The following is a 26,426-nucleotide window of genomic DNA, read 5'->3' as shown; positions in this document are numbered from 1 at the left end:
GAACAGAGGGATAGATCTTGAGCCCTAGCAAACATCCAGAAATCTCACCTGGCTGTGTAAGTTTCATATAATACTAATATGTTATTTTCTGTTTCTGTCCCAGATATTATCACTCCTCAGACAACCAATAATAATTGATGTGCTTAAGCCTTACCTGAAGAACCTGGTCAATAGAAGCAACTGGATACAACATGATGAACAATATGAAAACATACAAAATAATCACAGACATAACAAAAAGATCTGAAAAAGAAAGTAAAACAATTAAATTAGGAAGTTCCTTTAAATAAAAAGGCATATAATAACAATTAGTATACTGTCAATCCTAAATTTGGTTTTGAATATTGAAAGCTTCTATTTAGGTTGATGAAGTATATCAAGTATGTGCTCTATGTTATTTCCTAGAGTATGATACATCATTCAGGCCCAAGGAATTCATTTATGTGATGTGAAAATAAACAGCATCCATAAAAATAAGAGAGGGACCTTTACAAACATTTATTTGTATTTCTTCCAGAGAGACAGCTACTTCATAAGATAATCAAGCCAACATATAATTCATAAATAGGAGACTAGAGTATGTATGGCAAAATGAGATTATCATTTAAACATATATGCAATGACAATGTTGATTGTAAAAATGCTGAATAACATTTATTATCACTATTGGGTATGTTGTAATCCTAAATAGAGGCATTCTAAGTTGAATGTACATATATTTCTAAGTGAATCTCACTTTTTTCACTCACTTCCTGTTTAAATACTTCCATTTTAGAACATGTTAGCCAAAACCTAGAAACTGAGCTGATCTTTTATTTCAAATGTGGGCTACCCCTATGGGTTGCTATGGCAGCTAGAAATGGTAAGTTCCATCCAGCAGCACTTTGTATCACTTTCCCAGCTCCAAAAATAAAACTCCCTGCACATGGCCATTTTGTTAACTGTGTGCACACATGTATGCACATGCACATATACAAGCATTCCCTTATACAACGAGTCATAAGAAGGCCTCAGCAATATCCCAATTATACTGACAGCTCTCAACTTTTTTCCGTTTTTTCTTTGGTCTGAATATCTACTTACAAGTTCCAACTTGAGGTCGGCTTCAAATTTAAACTTTACTAAGACCACACATAACCAAAACTTTATCATAAAGCCTTCAGACTGGATAAAGGAGTTAATATCCTGTTTTATGGACCATAAGTGAGGGGTCCTGATACTATTATTAAATGTGGGGGTCATTTGTAAACATAAACTTTGTCAATATGTCAGTTCAAAACTGTATTATTCTACAAAAACATTGTTTTATGCACACACACGCACACACACATATTGTTTTGTAATACCTAAGTTACATAGTCATTCAAATAGTTATTATGTCAATTAAAGAAAAAGTGTTTGGAAAGTGCTAGTTAGAAGTACACAAACACACAAACAAAAAAAGTCAAAATTAGAAAAAGGATAAAAAAAAAAAATGGTCTGAATACAAATGCCAAAGAAAGACATGGAGACAGAAAAGGTTTTGTTTCAATAAAGTAACAGCCCGTATTGAATGTTTTTCAAATCCTATTCACAACTGTAGGTAAAAAACAGATTTGCAATCTATTTCTTGACATGTTGCCAGAAGAAAAAAAAATTTACTAGAGCTCAGAAACTTCTGACATCTACCTCAACAGTGTTTCTCAAATCTTCATCGGTCTTTTTCCCAGAGCCACCCCTTTTGATCACATCTCTAAACTTTGCCAAGATCTCCACGTAAAGGAGAAAATAATTGAATCTTTCCTTTGTTTAGCTAAGGGAGAAAAAGAGGCACTGTTCAAAGGAATTTGACAGGGGAGGTGTATGGCTGGCAGATTTATACAACTACCCAAATGAAAAGACCAATAAGAGTTTCAACTAAGAATGCATTCAGGTATTCATTAAGAGACATAAAGTTTCTTGTGGACTATGCTCTCAGCTCCTGGGTTTTCCTGGCATTGTCAGTGATTTCTTAGCAATCCTATCGAAGTACAAGAAATAATCTTCACAGAAGATAGCTATCAAAACAAATTTTGTGTTGGTGGTGATTAGGGGCCAGAGGAGAATGCTCCTTAAAGATTTAGGTTCTGTTTTAGATTCTGCCACAAAGCTATGTGAACACAAGCAAGTCATTCAGAGTAAAATTATTTTAACTATAAAATGAGGCTATGATAAGGATCCCACAGGAAAGAGAAGATTTAAAAACTTAAAATGCAAACTAATATGTAAATTCAAGTTATTGTGTCCCAGCTTATGGCATCACATATTTGTTAACAATACCAGACCCTTTTGATGGAATATGGAACCAAAATAAGGCATCCTAAAGGATTTCCTTCATATTCCTCTACTATAGTAAGTGACTCAAAAATAAAACCTTAGAGTAAAAAGCCCAAAATACTCATCTATGGCTCTGATATACATCTCTCTTGTTCCTTCCTCAAAAATACTAACTGAGACATTCTGACCTATAACCACAAATTTCAAGTCTTTTTACTCCTATCCCCACTTCCTTACTCAGTACTTGTCCTTAGAAGGCCACCTTATCCTTCAAGGCCTCCAGGTATCTGCTCCAATCAACTCAGGCAAGGCAGATGAACAGGAAGATGCACAGGCCGAGAATAGGAAAGATACTGGTAGTTCTGTAATAATGTCTTCACAGACTGAGAAAGGACATGGATTTCATAAGCAGTAAATTGTAGGAATCAAGTAAGAAACTAGCAAAAATTGAAGCCAAAATCACATTTAGTTAAATGAGAGTGTAAGAGTTTAGTCCACATCATCATGTCCCTTAAAATGATAGCATACTCAAACAAGAAAATATAACTGAGCTAAGCTAAAGTTGAAAATGGGTAACCACAGACTGAAATTATGTTTTATTTTAGAATCAAACTGAACCAGTAAGAGAGCAAAATATTCTGGAGAGAATGACTTAAATGCCTAAGATTAAGATTAATTTTTAAAAGTAATTTCAAAACAGAGTTACTATATTACACTATTTAGATACAGAGAACAGCAAGTACAAAGATCCTAGCAAAGAACTGTGAAGTGTTTATTCTATAAGAGAAAATTAAAAGCTGTCAGCTCTAGTAAAGCCTTCATCTTTCTCTCTTTCATTTCCCTCTATATTTATACTTAAATTGTATATTACTTTATATAGTTACACTTTATCTGTCATTTCTTATTTTCTTTTCTACTTTTCTTTCTTTACTTATCAGTAACAACTATATTCAAAGATTAGGGGGGCTCCAGTGACAGACAAGATGTGAAAATTAGTAAAATACGTATCTGTTGTCTTTACTGTTCCCACTGTATTTTTCGAGAGGCTGTTGTATGACAACAGGCACTTCTGTTTATCCACTGACAGAAATGCACAAGATGCTTCAAACGAGGACAAACGTTTTGTGGCTATATTCCTGCTAAAATATATTTTTTAATACACATTTAAAAAAAAATAGTCCAGTGGTCAACAATTAAATTTATTTATTGAAGTCAATTTGAAATTAAATGGCAATACAAACTAAGCCTTTAATTTTTTTTTAAGTTTTCCAAATAATATAAAAGATGTATTTTAAAAATAGGCAACAAAAAGTCTCTCTCCCTCGCCTTTTTTTTTTTTTTTTTAATTGGACGAGTATGGATAGGGTGGATTTATCTAGATCTCAAAAATTAACTTTCCTGATGTGGGTATCTTGCTTACCAACTAGTCTGAACACCAGTTTTCTTTATAGAAAGAAGCATTGTTCTTTGATGGATGTTTTAGCTATTCGTGGGCATGCTCAATATTTCCTTGAAATTTAAAAATATTGAACTAAAAAGAAAACATGTATTATTGTTATCGACATTAATTATTAAGTTCACCTTATAATAAAGTAACTTTATTTATTAAAGGAAATGCTCTTAGAAGTATAAACTTTTTGTCCCACAGCATGGTTCTAATATGATTCTCAGTAAAATAGTTTCTATTTGTTAGAAAAGTAATATCAGTTCTTAAAGGAAAAAAAAGGAATTATTTCAATATTATCGATACTTATATTTGAACAGTCTTACCTGTCCAAAATATGAAGTAATAAAGCCTGCCCTCCAAACCACATTGAGTAGAAGAATAAGATAATGTATGTGAAAATGCTTTGTAAATTCTAACTGGAGACAGAGATTCTAGCAGTTGTTACTCCTTTGACATGCCAAAATCTGTAATCTGACATTTTGTCTACCAGAACACTGATATATCTTCATAACTACAGCAAATGAATAACTACTATTCACTCCAAGATACTGCAAGTCTAAAGTTTCATATGAAAAAAATCAAGTTATTAATTAGTATATTCTCAACTATTTAAAAAAATGGCAATTTACGTATAGTAACTGGCTTTTATCCATAAACCCTAACTTTGATCAATAAAATGCTATCCCCTACTGTCAAAGGCAGATAAAGTCTACATAGGCATCAGTCTCTATTCTATTGGCCCCTGCTGTAAGACACAAAGGTGACAGAAGTGAAGAATTCCAGGTAAATACTGGCTGTAGCAGTGTCAAAAATGAAGAATAGACAGCTAGTGCTGTGCAGACCACCCAGAAGGGAAGTCTAATACCCACTGTTTCAATTGAGGAACCTCTGTTCCTGCTTCTAATTCCAGCTTTCTCTGCAACAGGTTGTCAAAATGAAAGTTGGAGCCAGAAGTAACAGGAGGTGAAAACCAACAATGTTTAGAACTGGTGGCTTTAATTTTAAACCTAGGGTGGCAGCTACCATGAGAATAAAACAAGACAGTAAACATCTAAATCACTAAGTTTATTCTAGTTATAAAGATTTACTTCACTTTGAAAAGACAGTTTTAACTCTATTCTTCTTACACTGTTTTTAAAGAAGAAAAGGAATAGATGGAAATCACAATAAATGCCAAACTTACAATTCTTGTAGCAAGGCTGCCTGAAGGGTTTTCCTTTTGAAAAGGCAATTGCCACTATGAGGTACTGAAAACTGGAGATAAAAAACACTGTGGTATTTTCATAATTTTGTATATTATGTGGATCAAGTTCAGTTTGATTGTATAAGTGTGAAGAATTCCAGTATAGGTTTCCTGTTGTATTACAAGCACTAAAACACATAGAAAAATTTACATTACTAAACATAATACTCATTCCCCAAAAGAAATCAATTTTACCTCAGCTGCCTTGAATCACTATCATAACATAAATAGAAATAAGGTATATAGCAAAAGATCCAAATATATTAAGGTAAGATATATAGAACAGGTAGAAGGGTACTAAGGATTTTTTTCTCTTTAGTCACATTCCAATTAGTTAAAAAATTAGAAGAAACTCAATAAGCCCCTATCACTTTTTAATAAACTCCCCTCGGTTTTTAAATTGAGAATTTTAGCAGAGTAAACAGACCTTGAGTTTGACCTTAGCTCTACCACTTTCTAGCTATAAGTGAAGAAATATTATTTCATTTCTGAGCCCATATAAGTATGGGCCCTGTAAGTATGGACAACACCTGCTCCATCACAGGGTTCCTGTGAGGAATAAGTAAGATGACTTACATAAATACCCAGCAAAGAAAGCACTTGGTACTGAGATGGCCCATAATATTTTCTAGCTATGGCTCTCTCATCTCTTACTTCCAGGTGGGCAGGGCTGTCAAATACATATAGGACTAAGGATGAGAAGTACCCAATACCCATACTAAAACATCAACTATAATGTTAAGCGGTAAAAAAATGTTAATCTGCTACAAATAAATTCTGGAAAGAGTATTGAAAACAATTCCATCTACTCCTTTTCATGTACAGTATACATATAAGCAGTAATGTTAAATTTCTAAAACATTGAAAGACAAGTAATCTTCCTCAATCAAGCAAACTAAATGTTTACATCTGAAAATTTAATTCTACAAAATTACCTTAGTGAATAGCTTATATGTTTAATTAATTAAAATAATGTTCTCATAATTCGTGAACTATAGAACACTCTACCCATAAACAAATAAGCAGCATTTAATACTTAAATTTTTTTTTTTTTTTTTTTCGGTTTTAAATGTCATTTCCTAACCTGGGGTTAGAAAAGTTAGAAGTACCAACATTATTGGTTTAGAAGAGACCAAAGGGATTAATTTCAACTTTCTTATTTTACAGATGAGGAAAGAAAGGCTCAGTACCAAATTAAGAAACTAGTCCAACATCTCTGTCTTGGTAGTGATTATTAACACCTTGCCTGACCACCTTCCTACCTTGTGGGAGTTACCATGATATAAAGTGAAATACAGGCCAAAATTATTTAAGTGTTTAATCAAGCTGCATGCAAAACTTTTGTATAAATTTTTAGACTTATTTTTACATGCATACGGTAGATATACTTTATAGAAATTTTTTAACAGATTGACCAACTTACTCTGAATGTGGATGCCATACTTCATACCAAGGTTGCTGCTTGACCCAAAAAAACCCCAAAGATTGAAATCCAAAGGAAATGATGATCTGAGATAAAACGGAGAAGAGAAGGGTCCCGGATAAAAGACCTGAAGGTGGTCTTTGTGCCACAAGTTCCTTCCAGGCAGGATTTAAACTCACTATATTAAGAAGAAAAAGATGAAAGGTCTGTATCTAAATATCACTATAAAATACACAATCAGATTAATTTAGGAATTGAAAATTTTTGTTTTTCTCTAACAAATCTTTAATATGAAAAATGTCCCAAAACTAAGGCAGATGTCCATAAATAATCTATGAAAGTAAACAATATAGGCTTTTCTAAAAATGACTCAGGAGTACTCTTTACATTAGTCTACTGAAATTCAGAGAAAACACCACTACAAGTAAAAGAGAATACCAAATACGAGAATATAAACTTAAGATTAATCACCAAAAATAGTTTAACTAAGAATTTATTTCTGAATCTTTAGTTATAAAACTACAGTTAAAATAATATGTATTATTCTCTTAAGATAGTAATAAAAATTTGAAGCAATATAAATATAACAGTAACATAAAAAAGGGTTCTGATTGTTTATTAAGATGGCATCCATCAAGTTTCTTCGCTGTAAAGTTTTTCTTTTTTTTCTTTGTAATGAATAAATAATTTGTATACTGAGACTGTGTACAAACCCTGTTCCTCATCAGACTTTCATTCACTAGTTTTAGCATCCACTGAAGATTGTCTAAATAAGGCATTCTTAATTAATGTGATTTTGCCCCCCAGGGAACATTTGGCAATGTCCACAGATACTTTTAGTTATCACAACTGGGGGGAGTATTCCTGGCATCTAGTCGGGCTGAGGTCAGAGATGCTAGTAAGCATACTATAATGCACAGAATAGTGCCCCCACAATGAATTATCTAGCCTAAAATGTCAGTAACACCAGGGTCTATCCATGGTCTAAGTTTGCCATTCCTTCTATATTTATTAGTTAGCATTTTACTGTAAGGAAGAGCTTTCTCTCCCCACCCCCGCCAATCATTCATGCATTTATTGTATGGACTTATATATTTTTATTTGATTAAGTGGCTCACATCTCATTACATTATTTATTTTGATGTTAACATCACCAATATTGGAACAAACCAACATCTTCTGTCTCTTCATATGATATACCTAGAAGGACACAACATCACTTCTATGATATTCTTGCCAAGAATTCATAGCCTGAGTCTAATGAGAATGTCAGACAAACCCGTAAAACTGGTATTTCTCCTTTCATAAATGTCAACATTAAGAAGCCCCCCCGAAAAGCTGATATACTATTCCAGATTAAAGAACACTAAAGAGACATGATAAATTTGTGAGCCTGGATTAGATCCTAGGTTAGGGGACTAGGGAAAAAGATACAGTATAAAGGACATTATTGGACACATGACAAAACTTGAATATGAGCTATAGATTAGAAAATATTATATCAATGTTAAATTCCCCAATCTTTATAACTGTTTAATTATATAAGGTAATGACTTTGTTTTTAAGCAGCATATATTAAAATATTCAGAGGTAAAAGGGCACGATAAGGCAAACTTACTCTCGAATATTTCAGTAAACGGTAGAGACAATAAAATAAGTAGGACAAAATATAAGCAATTGGTAATAAAAGGGAATATTTATAGGGAATCTGGAGAGGTATGCAGTGTTACAATTGTTAATGTAAATTTAACAACTGAATTTCATGCTTTGAAATCAGTAACAAAACAAAATACTCACTTGTAAATACTACTACCAAAATGATTGCCAGATCAATGAAAAGAAACTGGAAGTCTCCTAGGTTACTTAAGACCTACAGAAGTAATTTTGAAAACATAATTAGTTTTCAGGAACTATTTTTATAGCACTATTTTCATACCATTTTCCCTGGTTTTAGATTTTTTTCCCCCCGACAATACCAAATGACACTTGGACCTACTTAAAAAGTAAAACGCATTTGCCTTCCAAATCAGTGAAATATAACATATACTTGCAAACATTCAATTTAATATATTAGTATAAAAGGCATCTCCTAAAAATTTATTCAATAAAAACCTTTTAAAAGTGTTTTAGCAAAAGGAAAACACAAACTTTTACTCACAATATTCAACATTCTTGGAAATTAGTATCTTGAAGCTTCCTTAATATCTAACACCATCCCGCCTGACACTTTCTACAAATGGTAAAAAGGTATAGTTTCACAAAGACTCCTTGGGATGTCACCTATGTTCATTTAGAGATATATCTAAAGTGAGATCACTTCAAGTACAAAATCCGAGGGAGTACCTATGCACACTGCTGTTTAAGCTTTCTCTCCAAATGTATGACATCGTATAAACAACATTGCTGCAACACCTTTTCTTATTCTGGCCTTTTCATGTAAATGTATATAGCAAAGTTAACTATCATTTTGAAATATGTCACAGCTGGACACTTGAAAAAGTTTTAAGAAAGATGTTCAATCTGCACTAAAGGCAAAAAAAAGAATATGAGCATCTTTTATTCACAAGGCTTCAGCCACAGTTGTCAGCCTTAAGGAAATGCTACTACAGATTAATGAGATTTTCAATCTGCTATACAAAATAAACTAAAGGAAAACTTACAGATGCTATTTATGTAAGTTCCATAATTAAAGGAGGCATTCAAAATCAAACCTATATGCTCAAAACTTAATTTCAATGTCTTAACACTAAGTGCCATCTCTGTAAGCAATGTCAATACTCACAGAATACAGTAGAGTAACACTGGAGTACTGTATAATGCTGTACAAAGCCATAAATTTAAAGACACAGAAGGAAGTCATTAAAGCAGCACGGCCTTCCCTGTGAAAACACATGTTGGCATGTGAATAAACGTATTTTAAACTCCTCCTCCGAACCACCATTATACCTTGACAGATAAACACCAACATTCAACAGCTACAACAAAGCACGCTTCTACCAAAAGAACTAAGGCAAAGCGGAACTGGAAGAGATGAGGAGTAGCAATTAATCTGTTACTAATAAGTTATAGATCAAATATATCAATATACCATGGAAACAAATTCATATTACTTCCTGTGATAATTTTTTCTATATTATTAGAGCAAATTATAAAGAAATAATGGGAAATTTTTCAATTTGTACTACCTGATAAGGTTTGGCACACAAGAAATACTAGGAGTTTTAGAGGTAAAAGGAGATGCCACTGACGCCTCAAGCTCTGATAAGGAAATGCCTCCATGTGCCCTCTTCAAAGCCTAAAGTTTGAAAACAGAAACTGGTTAAGTTTTGTAAACGTGACTTAGGCTAGAGAAAGAACTAAAAATCACTAAAATTATACTTACACCACAATCATTTGCACCATCACCACACATTCCAACAAAGTAACTAAGAAACAAAAATTATGTTAAGATTTTGATTAATTTCTTAAAATATACAATATTTTATTTAAGATTTCACCAATACAGTATTATGAAAAACTAACAAAATAAGTTTCTCCCAGTGAAACTAATGACCAGCGGGCATGTTGCTTTGCAAACAGCACCAGTCTGTAAGTCAAATAATCTGAGTTATTATCCTATTTCTGTCACAAGGTGGGCAAATTACTTTAATACTTTGGCATCACAATCTCCTAAATCTTTAGAACAAAGTACTTGGGCCTATATAGTCTTTGGTACACTTGCTTTTAAGGCTATCAGTAAAGATTTCTCCTTTAAAAACTTGAAAGTTAATTATTTACTAAAACTATAAAGTTACTGCCATCAAACTGAGATGAACTCTACCTCACAGATATTACCAGGAAAAGAAATTGTGGATATTATACTTTAGCTAAATAAATGCGCACATGAACCTCTTATAAATAGACACTTAAAATTATCACTTAACTTACATGTGACAATTTTATATACATGAAATATTAGTTACTTTTCTGGGTTTGAAAATGAAACTACAATTCATAACACACACAAAAACCAATACTTACTCTACATTTTGCAATGCTTCGACTAACTGTGTCTTCTGATCCGGTGCCATACGAGCAAACACGGTACCATGCAACATCAACTGGAAAAAATACAAATTTCTTTAAAATACTGTTTACAAATGTATTCCAGTAAACACATACATAAACCCAAATCACTAACCTTAGGAACGAGGTCTTGAAAATGCTCCAGAATCACTGAAAATGACTTCCCATTCATTGCGAAATGATAACGAGTCACCTGAAGATCTTCTAAGCTATCCTGGGCCAATTTAATTGGAATAGCCTGTGTATACAACATTCAGAACAATATTTAGGCAGCTGAATCAAATAACACAATCCTGTTTTAAAAATATTTGATCAAAAACTAAAGCTTTTCATCCAATATTTTATACAAGATACTGAAAGTTTAACATTTATTGAAAGTAAAGTTCGATTTTAAGATAATCTATGTTTACATGGAAAAAAGAAAAACTTAGGGAAGGCTAATATCAGCTTTAATTTGAAATGATCGTGAACTGAATATTATGGGCCACCTGCATCATTTATCACTACTTTTAAAATAAGATAAATCTTTGTTACTGTTATACTTCAAAACTGTTCTTCTCAACTTTGGCTATCAAATTTTAAACATTGAGATTCCTGGGTCTAATGAACCAGAATCTCTGAGGAGAAGGCCCAGGCTTCTGTTTTTGCATACTTTTTGTTTTGTTGTATTTTAATGCACTTTTTATTTTTTCAGACTAAATTAAAAGAAGCGAGCTTCAAAAGGGAAAACTCATTTTGACATTACCTCTGATTCAATTGCTGATGAATTACTACACTGTGTTATGGTATCTGCATAATGCCAATTTATCTTGGCAACTTTCCCATCCTTTGGAGGTAATGCTTCAGCAATAATAACTTTATCTTGAGGTAGTATCATTCCACAGTCTCTGGCCACAGAGACAGCAGTTAACATGTTGTCACCTAATTTTCAAAATATTGAAAAAACATTAAAATTAAAGTGGAAACATAAATATATTAAACAAGTACTTATTGAGAATCCACTATAGTCCCCATGACTGGGTTAGGCAACTTGCAGATTATATATGGTCTTTACTCTTGGAATTTAAAAATAACAAAATTAGGATATACTTATCAAAAGAAGCTTCAAATAATTCAAGCACATATATACTAAACAGTTGGAATAGTCTCAATTTCTAAAGCCAAATATATTCTCCATCTTTTTGAGTCATGCATTAGTAGTACCCACTCAACACCTAGCACAGTGCTACATACAGAGCAGGTGCTCAATTAAATGTGTTGAAATAACCTAGGAGTGTCTGTGTAAGAATACCCTAGAGTAATATCACAGAAAAGAAAAATTATAAAATCAAAATTACACAAAACAAAAGGATAAGCAAGGTAACAGAATATAATCTTTACAAGATGGAAAGAGAAGCAAGACACAACTTCTCAGTCATGAGAAGGAAAGTACTGAAGAGCAGTGCTGTAAGGACATGATCAAGAGAAGAAAATGTAAGCTTACAAGAGAAGCAGGCAAAGGTCTTTGGAACCCACTGCTATCGGAACTGAAGGACAATATTATTTCCCCTCCCAATTCCCACACACTATTTCCACAGGTGTCATCCTGTGACAACAGACTCCCTTGGGGCAACAAAGCCATAGTCTGTCATGGCAGAGAAAGATCGGGGAAAGCTAGAGATGGAAAGTGCTTTGAAGAAGTCATTGGAACCATGAATTGCTGGGATGCTAATAAATTTAATTACTTGAGCTATCTGCTAATAAGTATGCTATCTGATGAATCTCAGATTCTAAAACATAAAAATGTGCACAGGCCTTTTCCATATAAGTCTTGCTGAACACATAAATGCCATAAAATGAATATCCTAATTCTGATTACTTGCTAAAAAAAAAAAAAAAAAACAACACTTAAAGCCGCCACTACTTCACACAGCTAGGGAATTACAATCAGACAACATTATCGACAGTACAGTAACACCGAGAGAATCATTTAGATACAGTAGTCAAAAAACGAGCTATTTTCACTATTATGGATTCAAGTGATAATAATAAACATACTATCTTATACATAAAAATGTAATTCTAACAAATATCTATTAATCGTTTTCCATGCATCTGGAACAGTTCTAAAAATTGGAGAAGACCCCAAAATATGTAAAAGATACTCTTAACTCTCATGAACCTCATATTCTAGTAGAGAAAACAAATCTATAAATAACTAGCACAACATAAAGTACAATGAGTACTATAAGAAATATATGATTTAAAAAGACATAACAAAAAGGAGCAGAGTTTAAATTTTCACAGTGTGCCCTTCACTATTTTACTATACTTGCTATAAATAGAATTTGTTAGACCTTAAAAAAGTATTGCAAAGTTATCTTATACCTTGAAACATATTCAGAGCTGAAATAGGGCAATGTAGGATGGAGCTACTATATAATATACTTTTATAACCACCTGATCATTCCTCAATATTATATATCTTGAACTCTAAGAGTCACACTCATTCTTCTGTGTCCTTTTATAAAGTCTAACCTGTGACCATGACAGTGCGAATGTTGGCTTTATGCAAATCTTCAAGTACTGCAGGGGTTTCTTGCTTTAATTTGTTCTGCATTATAATTAATCCCATAAAATCCATGTTGTTTTCAATGGCATCTCTGCAGAAAAAGAAATTTTAACACATAATGGTTTAGTCAAGAGAACAAGTACTTTCTATTGATAAAGCAATTAAAATATCCATAAATTATAAATTAAAACATTTTACACATGGAATAAATCATAAATGTGTGTATTTAGTTTAATATCTCAAAAAGTTTTAATCTGGAAGAAAATAAGAAATACATTTTGAAATTAAATTTTATCTTTTGAAATGAGAGAATACGAAGACCATCGGAAATGTACAGTTGGTCCTTCATATCCCCAGGGGGTTCCTGCAACCAATCCCCCTTGACTATCAAGGGACAACTACGTATCTTTCTAAGACACTAAATATCTGTAATACTAGGAATGTTCATCTTGATCCTACTCACAAATGAATAAACATAAATAAATCTTTTTTTTATGTCCCCCATACGATATACCCTAACTTAAATGTTAAAAGGAAAAAACTGTACCATAAGCACATTTAATTATACTGATTCATTATCATCGTTGACGAATTTTATAAAACTCTTGATCCAATTCTTGATCCTGAAAGTGTGACCTAAAAATTGTTAGCAGTTCAAAAATGAAATCTACTCAGGACCAAGAGGTGGGCCTTTTAGCATATTTATTCATTTTCGATAGTCACCAAGATGCTACTCCTTCAAATAGCGGATTATCTACAGTACACCAAGCACTATGCTAGTAGCTGGGATGTCAAAGATGAAAAGGCATGCTCTCTACTCAATGTCTTTGTGGAGCAACAGACATGCAAGCAAAGAGATGCATGCAAAAATAATATGTGTTTCAGCACTATAATGGTGATGAAGTCTGTTCAGTGATAGCTGTGTTCTTAAGAAATCTCAAGCTACAAAAAACATATTACGAAAATATTTTTTTCCAAGGAGATAGGGGGCTTGAGGTTAGGGACCAAAATTTCAGATTTGCAATATCAAGTGGTTTTTCTACACAAAATCCAACAATAAAGGTCTTTTAAGTATACAGCTATAAACCTAAGCATCTCTGAAATGTAATTTAGAACAATGGGTGTGGTGTTAATGGTATTAAATAATAGTAAGAAAACTTAGTACAAATGATCCTGCTGGTGGTAACAGGAGAAACAAACCTTGAAGCCTAAAAATGTATTTCAAAGCACAAAGCTGTACAAATGTGAAACTACTGGGTCAAAAGCACTGCAACCATTTTCCTGAGGTATTAGTCATTTCTGGCTGCAGCTGGTTTCCTAACTCTCTTATGAACAATACGAATCATAGGAATTTTGCCCTCTAATAAATACTACAATATTTAATTAGAGATATAAAGGTTCAAGCTGTAAGAGAAATGCCAAAACTTGTTTCCAGAAGGTAAAATGTAAACACAGAAAAGGTCTGTGTTTAAAATTCTTGATCCAATTCTTGAGAACTGTAACAATTCAATAGTCCTTAAGGAGGAAAATGACAAAAGGTGAAGCTGTCGAGAAAAAGGAGCCTAATGTGTTCTTCACAGGAATCAGGATATAACATTTGTGGCTCTATTATATTCAATAATCAGAATAATCAGATCATTTAGTCATCACCTTTTTTTTTTTTTTTTTTTTTTTTTTTTTTTTTTTTTTTTTTTGAAACGTTCATGCTTAGACCACATCCCCCAAACATCCTGTTTCATAGTTACAATTCCTAATGTAGTTTTCTCTTTTAGTTATTTGACTAGCCACTCCATTCCTTTAGTACTTACTCAGGAAAACAGAATTGTACTATAACACTGTCCTACCTTTTTGACTTAATGTGCCTGGAATAATTAACAGAAATTCTAATAGTCCACAATTTAACCACTGCTCTACTGGTGAGTGTTATATCATTTATACTATTTAAACATGATCTTATGCACATGTAGAAATATTTCTTCAGGCCATATTCCTAGAACTGCACTTGCTAGGTCAAATTACATAAGCAAATTTAAATGCTAATAGGTACTATGTTATATTTTTTAGAATTTACAGTAGCATAGTAGCGATATGTTGTAATAATTTTCTTACCTTCACTAACACTTGCTATTATCAATCTCTCCAATTTGTCAATCTTAGGAGAGAAGTGACGTCACACTGTGGTTTTATTTTGTAGTTCTCCAAGAAATAGTGTCCTATCATTTTCATGTGTTCATTGGCCATTTGTATGCTTTTTCTGATATTTACCTGTTTATATCATTTGCCCATGTTAAAAATTACATATGTGTTTGTTTCCTTTTCTGATGCATATCTCTGATTATGAACTCCTCCAGTAGGTGATGATGAGCCATTTCTAAGAATGTCACATAGGAGACTGCCATTAGATCTGATTATTAAAAAGTTCTCTCTGGAAGCAGTATGGAACAGACAGTAAAGACCAGAAAAAAGCTGAGACCCTGAATTAGAGACAATGGCAGTGAGGATGGTGGAAGCAGCTATTAGAAAGGCAAAATTAGCAGGACAGCCAATAAATATTACTTTCTGCTGATAAATTGCTAGGTACACCATAGGTAAACGAAAATGTTATCCTCAAACAGGAAGTCTGTCTCAGTTATAGTAAAAGTGACAATCCTAGACATAAAACCCATATATTATCTATACATGGAAGTAAATGTGATGCTGTTAATGCCATTGGACCTTTCTGGTGGAAGGTAATTGGTTATTGTGACTCATGATACTCTGACTGAATTAGTAGTTGGTTCCAACCACTTGGCAAAAGCAAGTTGATCATTTGGGAAAAATAAACTTCTGTAGAATTAGGTTTATTGAAACATAATTATGCTCCTATAACATGCCGGACACATAACAGGCACTTGATAAATATTTAACAAATGAATTGAAAATAGTTCCGAAGAGCTGTATTTTTATCTCAATCACCTAAAACAAACATTGCATTATGTGTATGTGCATACATCCAATAAATATTTAATAAATATTCAACTACAAATTATTTTATGTGACTTATATAAACATAAATGATGTATTAGAAAAACGGTAGAAAAATTGTTCATCACCCTTACCTGCTAATATTCTGTACTTTATGCCATGTCAGTTTTGACTCCAATTTTCTGTGTGCAAGAGCAATCACACGGAAGCCCTGTTTAGTGTAATCCTCTAAAACTTTTTCAAAATCAACAGGAACTTTTTAAGGAAAAAAAAAAAAAAAGTCATTGTTCAAGCGAACACAAGCTTATATAAATACCAGAATTTTATTCAAAGCCCAGTTGTTTCTTTACCTGTTTCAGGTTTACAAAGACTGGCAATGACTTCAGGTGCTCCTTTCATGTAGGCATCCATTTTCTTATCCCCTAGCACCCTTGCAACCACACTCATACGTTGCAAAGCAGAAGAAAATGGAAACTGGCGAACAATTCCTATCTCATAAATAGCCTGTATAATTTCAAAAGATGCACAAAGCATTTATTATCCTTTAAGAATTAAAACAAATATATTTAGGTAACAAGTAAACAATCTTCACTTACTGGAAGTTCAAACAGCTCCTAAAAACAAAACAAAAAATAAAAAATAAAGAAATAGTACAGATTAAGTCCGTTAACATACTCAAAATTAAAAACAAAAAAAACTACACATCCAGAAACATTATTTGGAAGACAGCAAGGAACTTCGATTATTTTAAAGTCAGGTTTCAAGATTAGCTTCCCTACCACCTCCCATTTAAAACAGTATATATTTGAGTATTTTAAATTTTCTGCTATCCTAAAAATATTAACATATTAAGAACTAAAATAAACTAAGAGGGACATTTTAAAAATTCACCTAAAAATAAAGTCTCTCCCATATTCTTTTTATTAAATTCTAGGAATATACAGGTGCAATTTAAAAGGATTAATCATCATGTCATCATGTATCTAAATTACAAGGCACTAAGCTGCTCAGTTAATAGGAAGGAAAAGTAATGGTACTGAGAAAACTATACCCATAACATTCCAGGTGTAGTTTCTAATAAACGCAGTTAAAATAGTCATATCTGTATGAGAATTAAGGACATGTGATTTCATCTTCTAGTTACATTCAAACTGAATGTTATAATCTAGCCTAAAGTGATTTCGCACCATTTCCTGGTCTCCTGCAGGTGTAGATTCAGGAAGCAACTGTTTTGGAGGACGAACCACAGTGGGCATAATTCGATTATGAAGTGCTGTTTCCTCTTCAGTTGCTTCTTCCAGAATCTGAAAGGAAAATATTCAACACATTACCTCATAAAATTTAAATCGCTGGTTCCATTTTTAAATAAACATTATGGCTATTTTCAGTGAAGTTAAAAAAAAATTAGTGCCCAAGAAATAAATGAGCACTACTAGATCACTAACATAAATAAAATATAAATGAAGCTAGTTAAAGTCCTAGCAACTCATGGGAGAGAGGAAGCAGAGGTTAGAAGTGAGTAAAGAAATAGAGAAAAAAAGTCTCTAATTTTTCTCCTACAACTTGTTGGGCTGAGACTAGCTCTACAAAAAAAACCAGAAAGTTCTTACAGTTCCAAAATTTTTAGTTTATCATCCAGAAATTCCTTTCTGCTAACAGGAAAGGAGTCAGAAGTATATGGAGCTCAAATATGGTTAGTAGAACCATTGGGTCAAGAACATACTTCAATCCAAAGATGTGAGTTTACTGTTTCAGCTTGAACACATCTAGTTAAGATATCACAACCCTAACCCCTTGAAATTGATTTTTAAAAATTTTTGGTGAAAAAATTCAAACAAGAACTTGTATTAAAATACATGTACATGAGAAACAAACTGATTTGACTCTGTAACTGGAGAAATCAATCAATGGGAAAATGATGGAGAAAGAAATCGCGTCCAATTAGCCAATTTTATACAATTCTAATATACACTTTAACATCTCTGAAATTGGGATGCATCTCATATGGCATCAATCACACCAAATAGCAGTAGTGCCCAGTTATGTGAAAACATTCCACTGATCCTTTTTGGTAAAATCAAGCATTAAACATTTAAGTCAATAAAACATGCTATTACATAAACTTACTTATTTAACCCATTTTTTTAAAATTTCACAAACAGAACGCTAAAATCTACTGAAAATCTATTTGTCTGGAGAAAAGTTTTAGAGAACATCCAAGATGAATCAGTCCAATTTTGCTTTACACTCTACAAATGAAGTGGGCCTCCTTTAGGAAATTAAATTTGATGAGTATTTGCTGTGGGCTTTCAGAAGATGGCAGAGCACTTATTCATTCACTCAGCTCCCTCCCTTTCAAAATATCAACAAAACACACAAAAAGAAATAAACCTGTAAAAGTAAACAGAAAGGAAAAACAGGAAGAGGAGACTTCCAATATGGAGACAAAGGCAAACGGAAAAATATTGATAAATATAGCAATGAAGGAAACGGGAGTTCAGAATAAACATAAGAAGACATACAAGAGAGGTGGGAATATTTCTTTTCAGCCAAAATAGCTGAGCTAAGCAAAAAAAAAAAAAGATTCAAGGAGCCATTCTCTAGACATTTGGACTACCAACCTGAGAAGAGGAAGGGCTTTACTATGAGGGTTAACATTCCAGAGTAAACCTCCGCTTGTGCAAGCATTGTGGGAGTAGGTAAGGCATTCGACCTGATTTTGCTATTTCTGCTCCTCTGAAACTGAAGAATGCCTGTGGATGAGAACCCAATCTCGACACACAAGCTCCCTACCCCTCGTCAGCCTTCCCATTCAGGGGAGATGCTTCTCAAGAAAACAGTCTAACATATATATGGGCAAGGAAAAAAACCTTACTGCAGCTACCCAGTTATCAAACCAGAAACTTCATTCTTAAATATGAAAGTATTATCAAGATGTATAATGAAAACCACAAGCACAAAGGAGAAGGATTAAGAGTAGAGAAGAAAAAACAAAACAATACTGACTCAGAGAAAATAAATTATCCAGATGCCAGAAGGGAACTTTAAAAACAAACTATTATTGCATCTATAAAAGAACTGAATGCTGTAAAATGGTAACAACCAGAGAACATAAACAAGCACTCAGAAATTAAAATTACCAATGGCAAAACATATAGAAGGAAACAAACAAACACGAACGGTGTGTGTGTTTGTGTAAAGACACAGAAAGTAGAAGATGGGAACAAAGAATATTGAAGACACATCACTACTCTATACTTTTTACCTGACCAACAAATGGTGCCCCTGATGATCATCTTACTGACTACGCCGACTGTCCCAAGTAGCTGATAGCTGATTTCTCATATAAACAAACATAAAGCAGGGGTCCTGAGCAGGTCATCTCTATTAAAGGTGTTTAAGTGAGTCATTTTAACTAAAACAGACATTTTTTTTTCCTTTTACAAAGTATAACAATCTCTCTAGTGATGCATCTTTAAAAATTAAATAGTTGCTTTTATGGTACAAGATAGACTGTCGTCAAAAAAATGAAAAGAAGTGGTCCTTCTGCAAGGTAATTTTTACTCTATTTTCCTAAAGTTACTTGTGCCTTAAAATATTGAACTTACCCATCCAATGGCTTCAAACATTTTCAAATCAAGTGGATCACCAGAAAGCACTCCTTCAATTTTTGTGAGTGAATGACAAGTAGCCATACAAGCAACAAACTGAGACTTTACCAACATCTCATTGCAAACGTTTTCTTCTGGCAAAAGAAAACTAAATAGAAAATGCACTGAATTAATTAGATTTATAAATCTCAAGACTCAAGACAGTATTCTAACAATATTTAGGTTTTATGATTTTTCAAAATGGAAATAAAATGTTTGCATTTCTGCATATTTTTAACTATACTTTTAAGCATTCCAAAACATTTTCTTCCATGAAAATTACACAACTAAAATACAGTATTATCTTAGATTCTGAATAAGTAGGCCACACATAACACTATAGAAAATACTAAATAATAAAAATGCTGCTAAATAATAAAAATGCTGCCTACGTACATACGACAGATTAGAATACGTCAAAAACTGTCTAACAAAAACATAAAATGAATGTGTAACAATTAAACTTCTAAATGCAAAACTGAACTCGTAAGAAATAAAGGGAAATTTTCAAGTGGCAGAAATAGAGGGAAAGGAAAACCAGAGAGGTATAAACTATGAACTTAAGCAGATGCTGTAACTACCCAGGGGAGAAGGAGGAAGGCAGGGGAGCCATCTCAGTACCCTTGGGTTTTAATAACCACATAGGAACAGGAGACACAGTCCTCCTGGCCACATACAAAGTGGGGACTTGAAACTAAAAGAATCCCTCTCACCCAGGATGGCAAATGCTCTTCAAGAGCTACATCCTTGGAAAAACAGCATACTATAAAAATTTACCCATAGGCCCAAAGGCATAGCTAAGAATAAGCTTATCTCTTTCCACTGCCACCCCCCCCCACCAAAGTTCAAGAAAATACTTAATATCTATATAATATTTATTGTACACTAGGCCCTGTTCTAAGAACTTTAAATATATTTGACTCATCTCATCTTCACGCCATCTGAAGGTATTTTATTATCTCAATTTCAAAGATGAGAAAAGCGAAGCAGAATGGTTAAGTAACTTACCAAGGTTACAGAGCACATAGGTGGCAGAGCAAGGATTCAAAAATGGGTCTGATTTCAGGGCCTAAACTCTGAACCACTACTCTACTAAGGAGAGGATATACGTTTGAGTATATGCTACTGCCTGGTCCAGAAATCCCCAAGTTACAAAAGTAACACTAAAGCTTTTCTGGCAACACTGATATCACTCTTGGCCAAGCTCTTGGCCAAGCAAAGGCAGAGGAGTGCCCACCACACAGCCACAGAGGAGGGAGTCTCACAGGAAAATCTTGCTAAGAATGTGTTCATAATCTAAAAATGCACCAAGAAACAATTCCCACCAGTCAACAAACACAACAAGGACAGAATTAGAATCCTATAAATTTGAGACAATAGAATGGCAATCTGAACGAATGCAAAAAAGGCATTTTTAAATTAAAGACTTAGAAAAGAATAAGACACCATGGGGGGAGACAGGGAGAGGCAGATTTGGAAAAAAACAAATGAAATTTCTTGTCTAACGTATGGTTAGGATTCTCAGATGGAGAGAAAAGAATAAGGGGAAGGCCATAATGGAACAGAAAGAGGCTGAAAATTTTCCAGGACTTAAGAAAAAGTTCTTGGAATTCTTGGAATCAAGAAACAAAATAGTCCTGCACAAACAAATAAAAAGATCATGGTAAAACTGCAGATATCAAAGATAAAGAAATATTTTTAAAACAACAAAATTGAAAAGAGATTACTAAAGAGATTAAGATTTTTCAAAAGCAGTAACAAAGGGAGTCTGGAGGAATGGAATAGCATCTTCAAAGTGCTGAAGGTACACAACTGTCAACATAGAAATCTATACAGTTACACCATCATTCAAGAAGAATTACTAATGAGTCTAGTTATAGAAGATGGCAATTTAATTCAGAGGAATGGGATACAAAAAGCAATGGTTAACAAAGTATTTGTAAAATCTAAGTAAATCTTAGCATGCAGATTTTAGAAAACCAAAATCATAATCAAGTTTTATGCAACAAATACAAATACCAAAGGAGGGCAATAATCGAAATAAAAGTATTCTACAGTCCATGGGTCCTTTTGTGGGGGTTTAAAACACAACGATAAAACCCATGAACTTTAGACTCTTAACTATGAATATGAATAATTTAAGGACGTGTAGTAAAAGATTAGGATGTATAAATTCTCAGAAAATATGAAATATGAAAAAATGTGTGAATATATCTGAAATCACAATAAATATGAACGCAATGGCACAGAAAGATTGAAAAGAGATGGAAAAAAAGATATACAAGGTAAACATCGGGCAAAAAAAAGCTGACGTGTAACTACATAAAACCATTAGATGAAACAATTTAAGGCAAGATACAGTAGGGATAAATAAGGTCGCAATTTATTACTAAGAAGATGTAACGACGCTGAAATTACATGAACCAAACAACAGTCTCTTAAAGGATACAAACCAAACTCCCACAGACTTTTGAGAGAAAATAAATGACACAAACACAATCACAGTAACGAAGCTTCTAAACATCAAAAGACAACAAAAACATAGTAAAAAGAAGAGAAAGAGACCAGTGGAATACTTTGCAATGCAGATTATCATCCAGAAAATACAAAGGACTTCTAACAAATGAATAAGATAAAGACTAACAACATAATAGAAAAATTGGGCTATAAACTGATACTGCACAGAAGAATGTTAAATGACCCTCCTTCCAAAAATGTGAAAATGTTCATTCAGCTTTATAAGTAATGACAAAACTACAAATAAAGCCACAATGAAAATCATGTCATATCTATCCATTTGGCAAAAATCAGAAGTCTTACAAGGACGTTGGCAAGGATGTGGTACAACAGGATCTCTTATCCACCAAGGGAGAGAGTGAGCACTATCACCTAGAGAGCAATTAGGCAATACCTACTACAGCTGTAGCTATGCCTGTGCCATATAACCCAGCACTGACATTTCTGGTAGTGAGTTTACTGAAACTCAACCACATGCTCACAAGAAGTGGCATGTAAGAATTTTAATTGCAGCACTTTTTGCAAAAGTGGAAGGGAAAAGAAAGAAAAAACAAAACTATCCTTTAGTAGAAGAACAGATATATGGTTTAATCCTATAATGGAAGACTAAACAACAGCTATGATTAATAAAATTAGAGCTATACATATCAACATTGATAAATCTTGAAAACAATGTGAAGAGGCAAAAAAAACAAAAACAAAAAAACAAAAAAAAACCACCCAGCAAACAAGTACAGAATAACAACTATGTATATTTGTTTGTAGATAGACCTTGTTTATAGATATACATGTAGTGAAAATATAAAAATGTGCAAAGATAATAATAGAACACAACTTCAGAATGACAGTAGGGAGAGGGGTAGATTAAGACTTTCGCAATATCTGTAATATTTTAAATCTTTTAAAAGATCTGAAGTAAATACGATAAACCGTCAACTGTTTAATCTCAGTTGTCTACAGCCATGCTACCCTGAACAAGCCTGATCCCATCTGATCTTGGAAGTTAAGCAGGGTCGGGCCTGGTTAGTACTTGAATGGGAGACCACCTAGGAAGACCAGGGGCTATAGGCATAAAAAAAATTTTAAAAATAAAAAAATAAGGGATTGTAAAATGACAAGGTCCTTGCAATCTGTGAGGTCAACCAAGGGTTGCCTCACCTAAAAAAAAATAAAATAAAAATAAATAATATCATCATCATCATCATCATCATCATCATCTCAGTTGTACGTAATTACTGTCTGATATATTACTTTATATACACTTGAATGTTTGAATATTTATTAAAAATTAACTAATAAATGATCAGGTCTAGCTAATACTTACCATGCATTTTCCACTCGTTGAATGCCCCAAAGATCTAAACCATCTTCAGTAAGAGTTCCAGTCTTAAAAAAAAAAAAAAAACAAAAGCACACATACAAAATATGGATTATACCTCCAAAAACAAAAATTATGAAAAGCTACACCACAGATGCATAATGAAGTACTATATAGCTGTTAAAAAGGGAAATGAGTAGGATCTCTGTACATGGATAGAGAATAAATCCTAGAACAAAGAGCTAAAATAGGGAAAAGAGTGCAGAACACTGCTTACTGTGTATGGTTCCTCTACATAAAGGGCGGGGGCATATATGTAGATCTATATATTTATGTACTTATATTATTTGAAAAATAGTGGAACAATGCACCGATTAACCTATCAACCAATAAAGGATGCCTACAAAGGAGGGAGAGATTAGAGCACAGAGAACTGAAAAGGACAGAGGAGTAAATTAAATGACATTCGGAGGAAGCAATCAGCCAAATATAGGATTGTAAATGATTTGGTTTATTGGGGATGACAGGCAAGAAAAGCAACTATTACAGATTAATTGTAACCAATGCAATCATTTGGATTCTGACTATAAAAAACTAAAATTCTGAGACATTTTTGAGAAAGGCAGAGAAATGTGAATATGAACTGGATATTAGATAATACTAAGGAATTATTAATTTTGTTGTCGTAAGCAGTGCTAACAGTATTGTGGTAATTTTTTTAAAACATCTTTAGAGATACATACTGAGACATATGGGTAAAATAATGTCTGATTCAACTGCCACCTTCAAAATGAGGGAATAGATGAAAATTGATAAAGTGTCGATAACCATTAAAGCTGAGTAATGGGTAAATGAGGGTTTATTCGGTTTATTCTACTTTTTCTGTACTTTTGTGTGCTTAAAAATCTTAATAGTAATGTTTCCAAAAAGAAAAGTATAAGGGAAATTTCTAAACGAATATGAAACTTAGTCATGGAATATGATAGCTCTCTTTTAAATTCTGTCTCACATTTTTTTCCTTTAATAATGAAGATGCACTAATTTTTATCATATCAATTACCCGGATTTAATTTTCAAAATAAAATTTTCAATAAAACTAATTTTAGTTAAGAAAAGGAGAACTCTTTGTAAAAGGCAAGGTGTATTTAACACAGGTACAAATTTGTCATTTTCACATAAAATCATAAAATCGTGACCTTCATAATTTTGAAACATATTCAATAAAATCACAGAGCAAATACTAAACATAAAAATTTAATAGCAATAAAATTTCAGTAAATATATCTGTATGAAGCCTATTCTATTAAAAACACAAGAGACCAGATAGCCTTTATTACTACCATTACAAGGCATAATTCTAGATATGAATGATTAGACAACTGCAGATTTAAGCAAATAAACAATATCCAATGTATTAAAAATTGAAAAAAAAAATGAGAATATACAAAAATGATATATGTGCCAAGTAAGCTGAAAAAGAAGAAAATTACAGCAACATTAAAGAATGTGTGCAAACTGGCTGATAAAGAATATAGAAAACATTAATCTAAATATTTAAAAGCTACCAAGAAACCTTTGAGAATGGTTATGAAACTGAACCAACCTTGTCGAAGCAAACAAGATTCAGCTGTCCACAGATATTTATCCTTTGGGGACTGATGCAGAAAATCCCAATGTTTTTCAGTCTTCTTTGAGCATACACAATACCAGCAGTCATTGCAGCAGGAAGAGCAGGTGGCACAGTAATTGTAATGATATCAAGAGATTCAATAATTATTACCCCAGCTTCTACCTATAATTCACACAAAAATAAATGTCAGACCCAAATATTTATTAATCTTTAGTGAAAAATCTAGAAACCATTTTCAATGTTCTAAGTGTGTATGTATATACATCCACTAGCCCTGGATAATTTTTTCCCTTTAGAGCTTCTTCAAAATAGAAAGCTCAATAAATTGTCAATGGAATGACAGCTATTTTTAAAGGAAACTCACTTTAATGGCTCTACATACTTCTCATACTACACACTTCAAAGTCCAACAAACATTTGTCAGATATTGACTCTTACTAGAATCACTGTCTCTACAGAGGATAATATTTGACAAGGTCCCTTACAAGTATCTTCAATTAAGTAATCACGAATAATTTTAACACCATGTATCCTTTTTTAACCTAGAGGTTAAAAAAAGAAAAAATAAAGCTTTTGGTGAATATGTGGTCACCCCCCTTTTTTAAGTCACAAGAGAGTAAGTAAAACACCATCTAAACCAGAGCCATCCAACAGGACTTCCTGCTATGATGGAAATGTTCTAATTTATCAGCTCCTAGTTTCATATGGCTTTTCAAAGTTATATTAATTTAAATTAAAATTTTAGTCCTTCAGTCTCACTAACTACATTTCAAATCCTCAAAAGTCACACGTGATAATTAACAATCAAACCCTACTAAGAGTCCCATGTGCGTACCTCATTTAAAATGCTGTTGATAATAGTGTAGATAAACCCAATGCCAGCCACTGCCACAAGACACAGGAGAAACAAGTAGGCATCTCTGTAGAGCTTAAAATCAGTTGGTTTGGGATATAATATGGAACGGACAAGCTGTCCTTTAGAAGTACTAAATCCTTTAAAAAAAATGAAAGAAGAAAATTACTATATTTTTATGAGAAAATGAGAATTATCTCCCCAAACAGAATCTCTAATTTTTAAACACTCAGTAGGCATCAGCTATGCTACACCATGCAAGAAGAAATTAGTTGTTCTCTACCTGTTCTAACTACTATGGCTTTGACAAGTTCTCCAGTATAGAAACGAGTTTGAATAACAGCAGTCCCACAAAACAAAGTGTGCCGCTTATGTATTTCTGGACTGTATAATTCATCTTCCATTCCTTTGATGTCCACTGAAGGATTTGGCAAATTAGTCTTTGTCACTGGAACACTTTCTCCTAAAAA

General features: G+C 33.0%; 1 protein-coding gene and 1 pseudogene across 9 annotated transcripts in view; one reads left to right on the top strand and one right to left on the bottom strand.

Annotated features, from left to right (window-relative positions):
* Positions 1-26,426, bottom strand: part of ATP13A3 (ATPase 13A3) — an 80,852-nt gene that overhangs the window by 16,980 nt on the left and 37,446 nt on the right. For all 9 annotated transcript variants that reach the window (XM_025041955.1, XM_025041960.1, XM_025041958.1 and 6 more), the window contains 20 exons: positions 26,240-26,419; positions 25,939-26,096; positions 25,077-25,265; positions 23,480-23,541; positions 19,597-19,747; positions 17,176-17,292; positions 16,585-16,602; positions 16,339-16,492; positions 16,123-16,243; positions 12,991-13,115; positions 11,219-11,394; positions 10,589-10,711; positions 10,429-10,508; positions 9,791-9,833; positions 9,594-9,703; positions 9,191-9,287; positions 8,206-8,278; positions 6,409-6,586; positions 4,926-5,113; positions 155-243 (listed from right to left, as the gene is read on the bottom strand). In XM_025041955.1, coding sequence (XP_024897723.1) covers positions 155-243; positions 4,926-5,113; positions 6,409-6,586; positions 8,206-8,278; positions 9,191-9,287; positions 9,594-9,703; positions 9,791-9,833; positions 10,429-10,508; positions 10,589-10,711; positions 11,219-11,394; positions 12,991-13,115; positions 16,123-16,243; positions 16,339-16,492; positions 16,585-16,602; positions 17,176-17,292; positions 19,597-19,747; positions 23,480-23,541; positions 25,077-25,265; positions 25,939-26,096; positions 26,240-26,419 — 2,432 coding nt within the window. The remainder of the gene's footprint in view (positions 1-154; positions 244-4,925; positions 5,114-6,408; positions 6,587-8,205; positions 8,279-9,190; positions 9,288-9,593; positions 9,704-9,790; positions 9,834-10,428; positions 10,509-10,588; positions 10,712-11,218; positions 11,395-12,990; positions 13,116-16,122; positions 16,244-16,338; positions 16,493-16,584; positions 16,603-17,175; positions 17,293-19,596; positions 19,748-23,479; positions 23,542-25,076; positions 25,266-25,938; positions 26,097-26,239; positions 26,420-26,426) is intronic.
* On the top strand, positions 23,108-23,226 carry LOC112473720 (annotated as a pseudogene).

This window comes from Pteropus alecto, unplaced genomic scaffold (genome assembly GCF_000325575.1).
Source record: "Pteropus alecto unplaced genomic scaffold, ASM32557v1 scaffold311, whole genome shotgun sequence".
Taxonomy (NCBI): Eukaryota; Metazoa; Chordata; class Mammalia; order Chiroptera; family Pteropodidae; genus Pteropus; species Pteropus alecto.
Note: the sequence above shows the minus strand (reverse complement) of the source record. Positions and strands in the feature narration are given on the sequence as shown.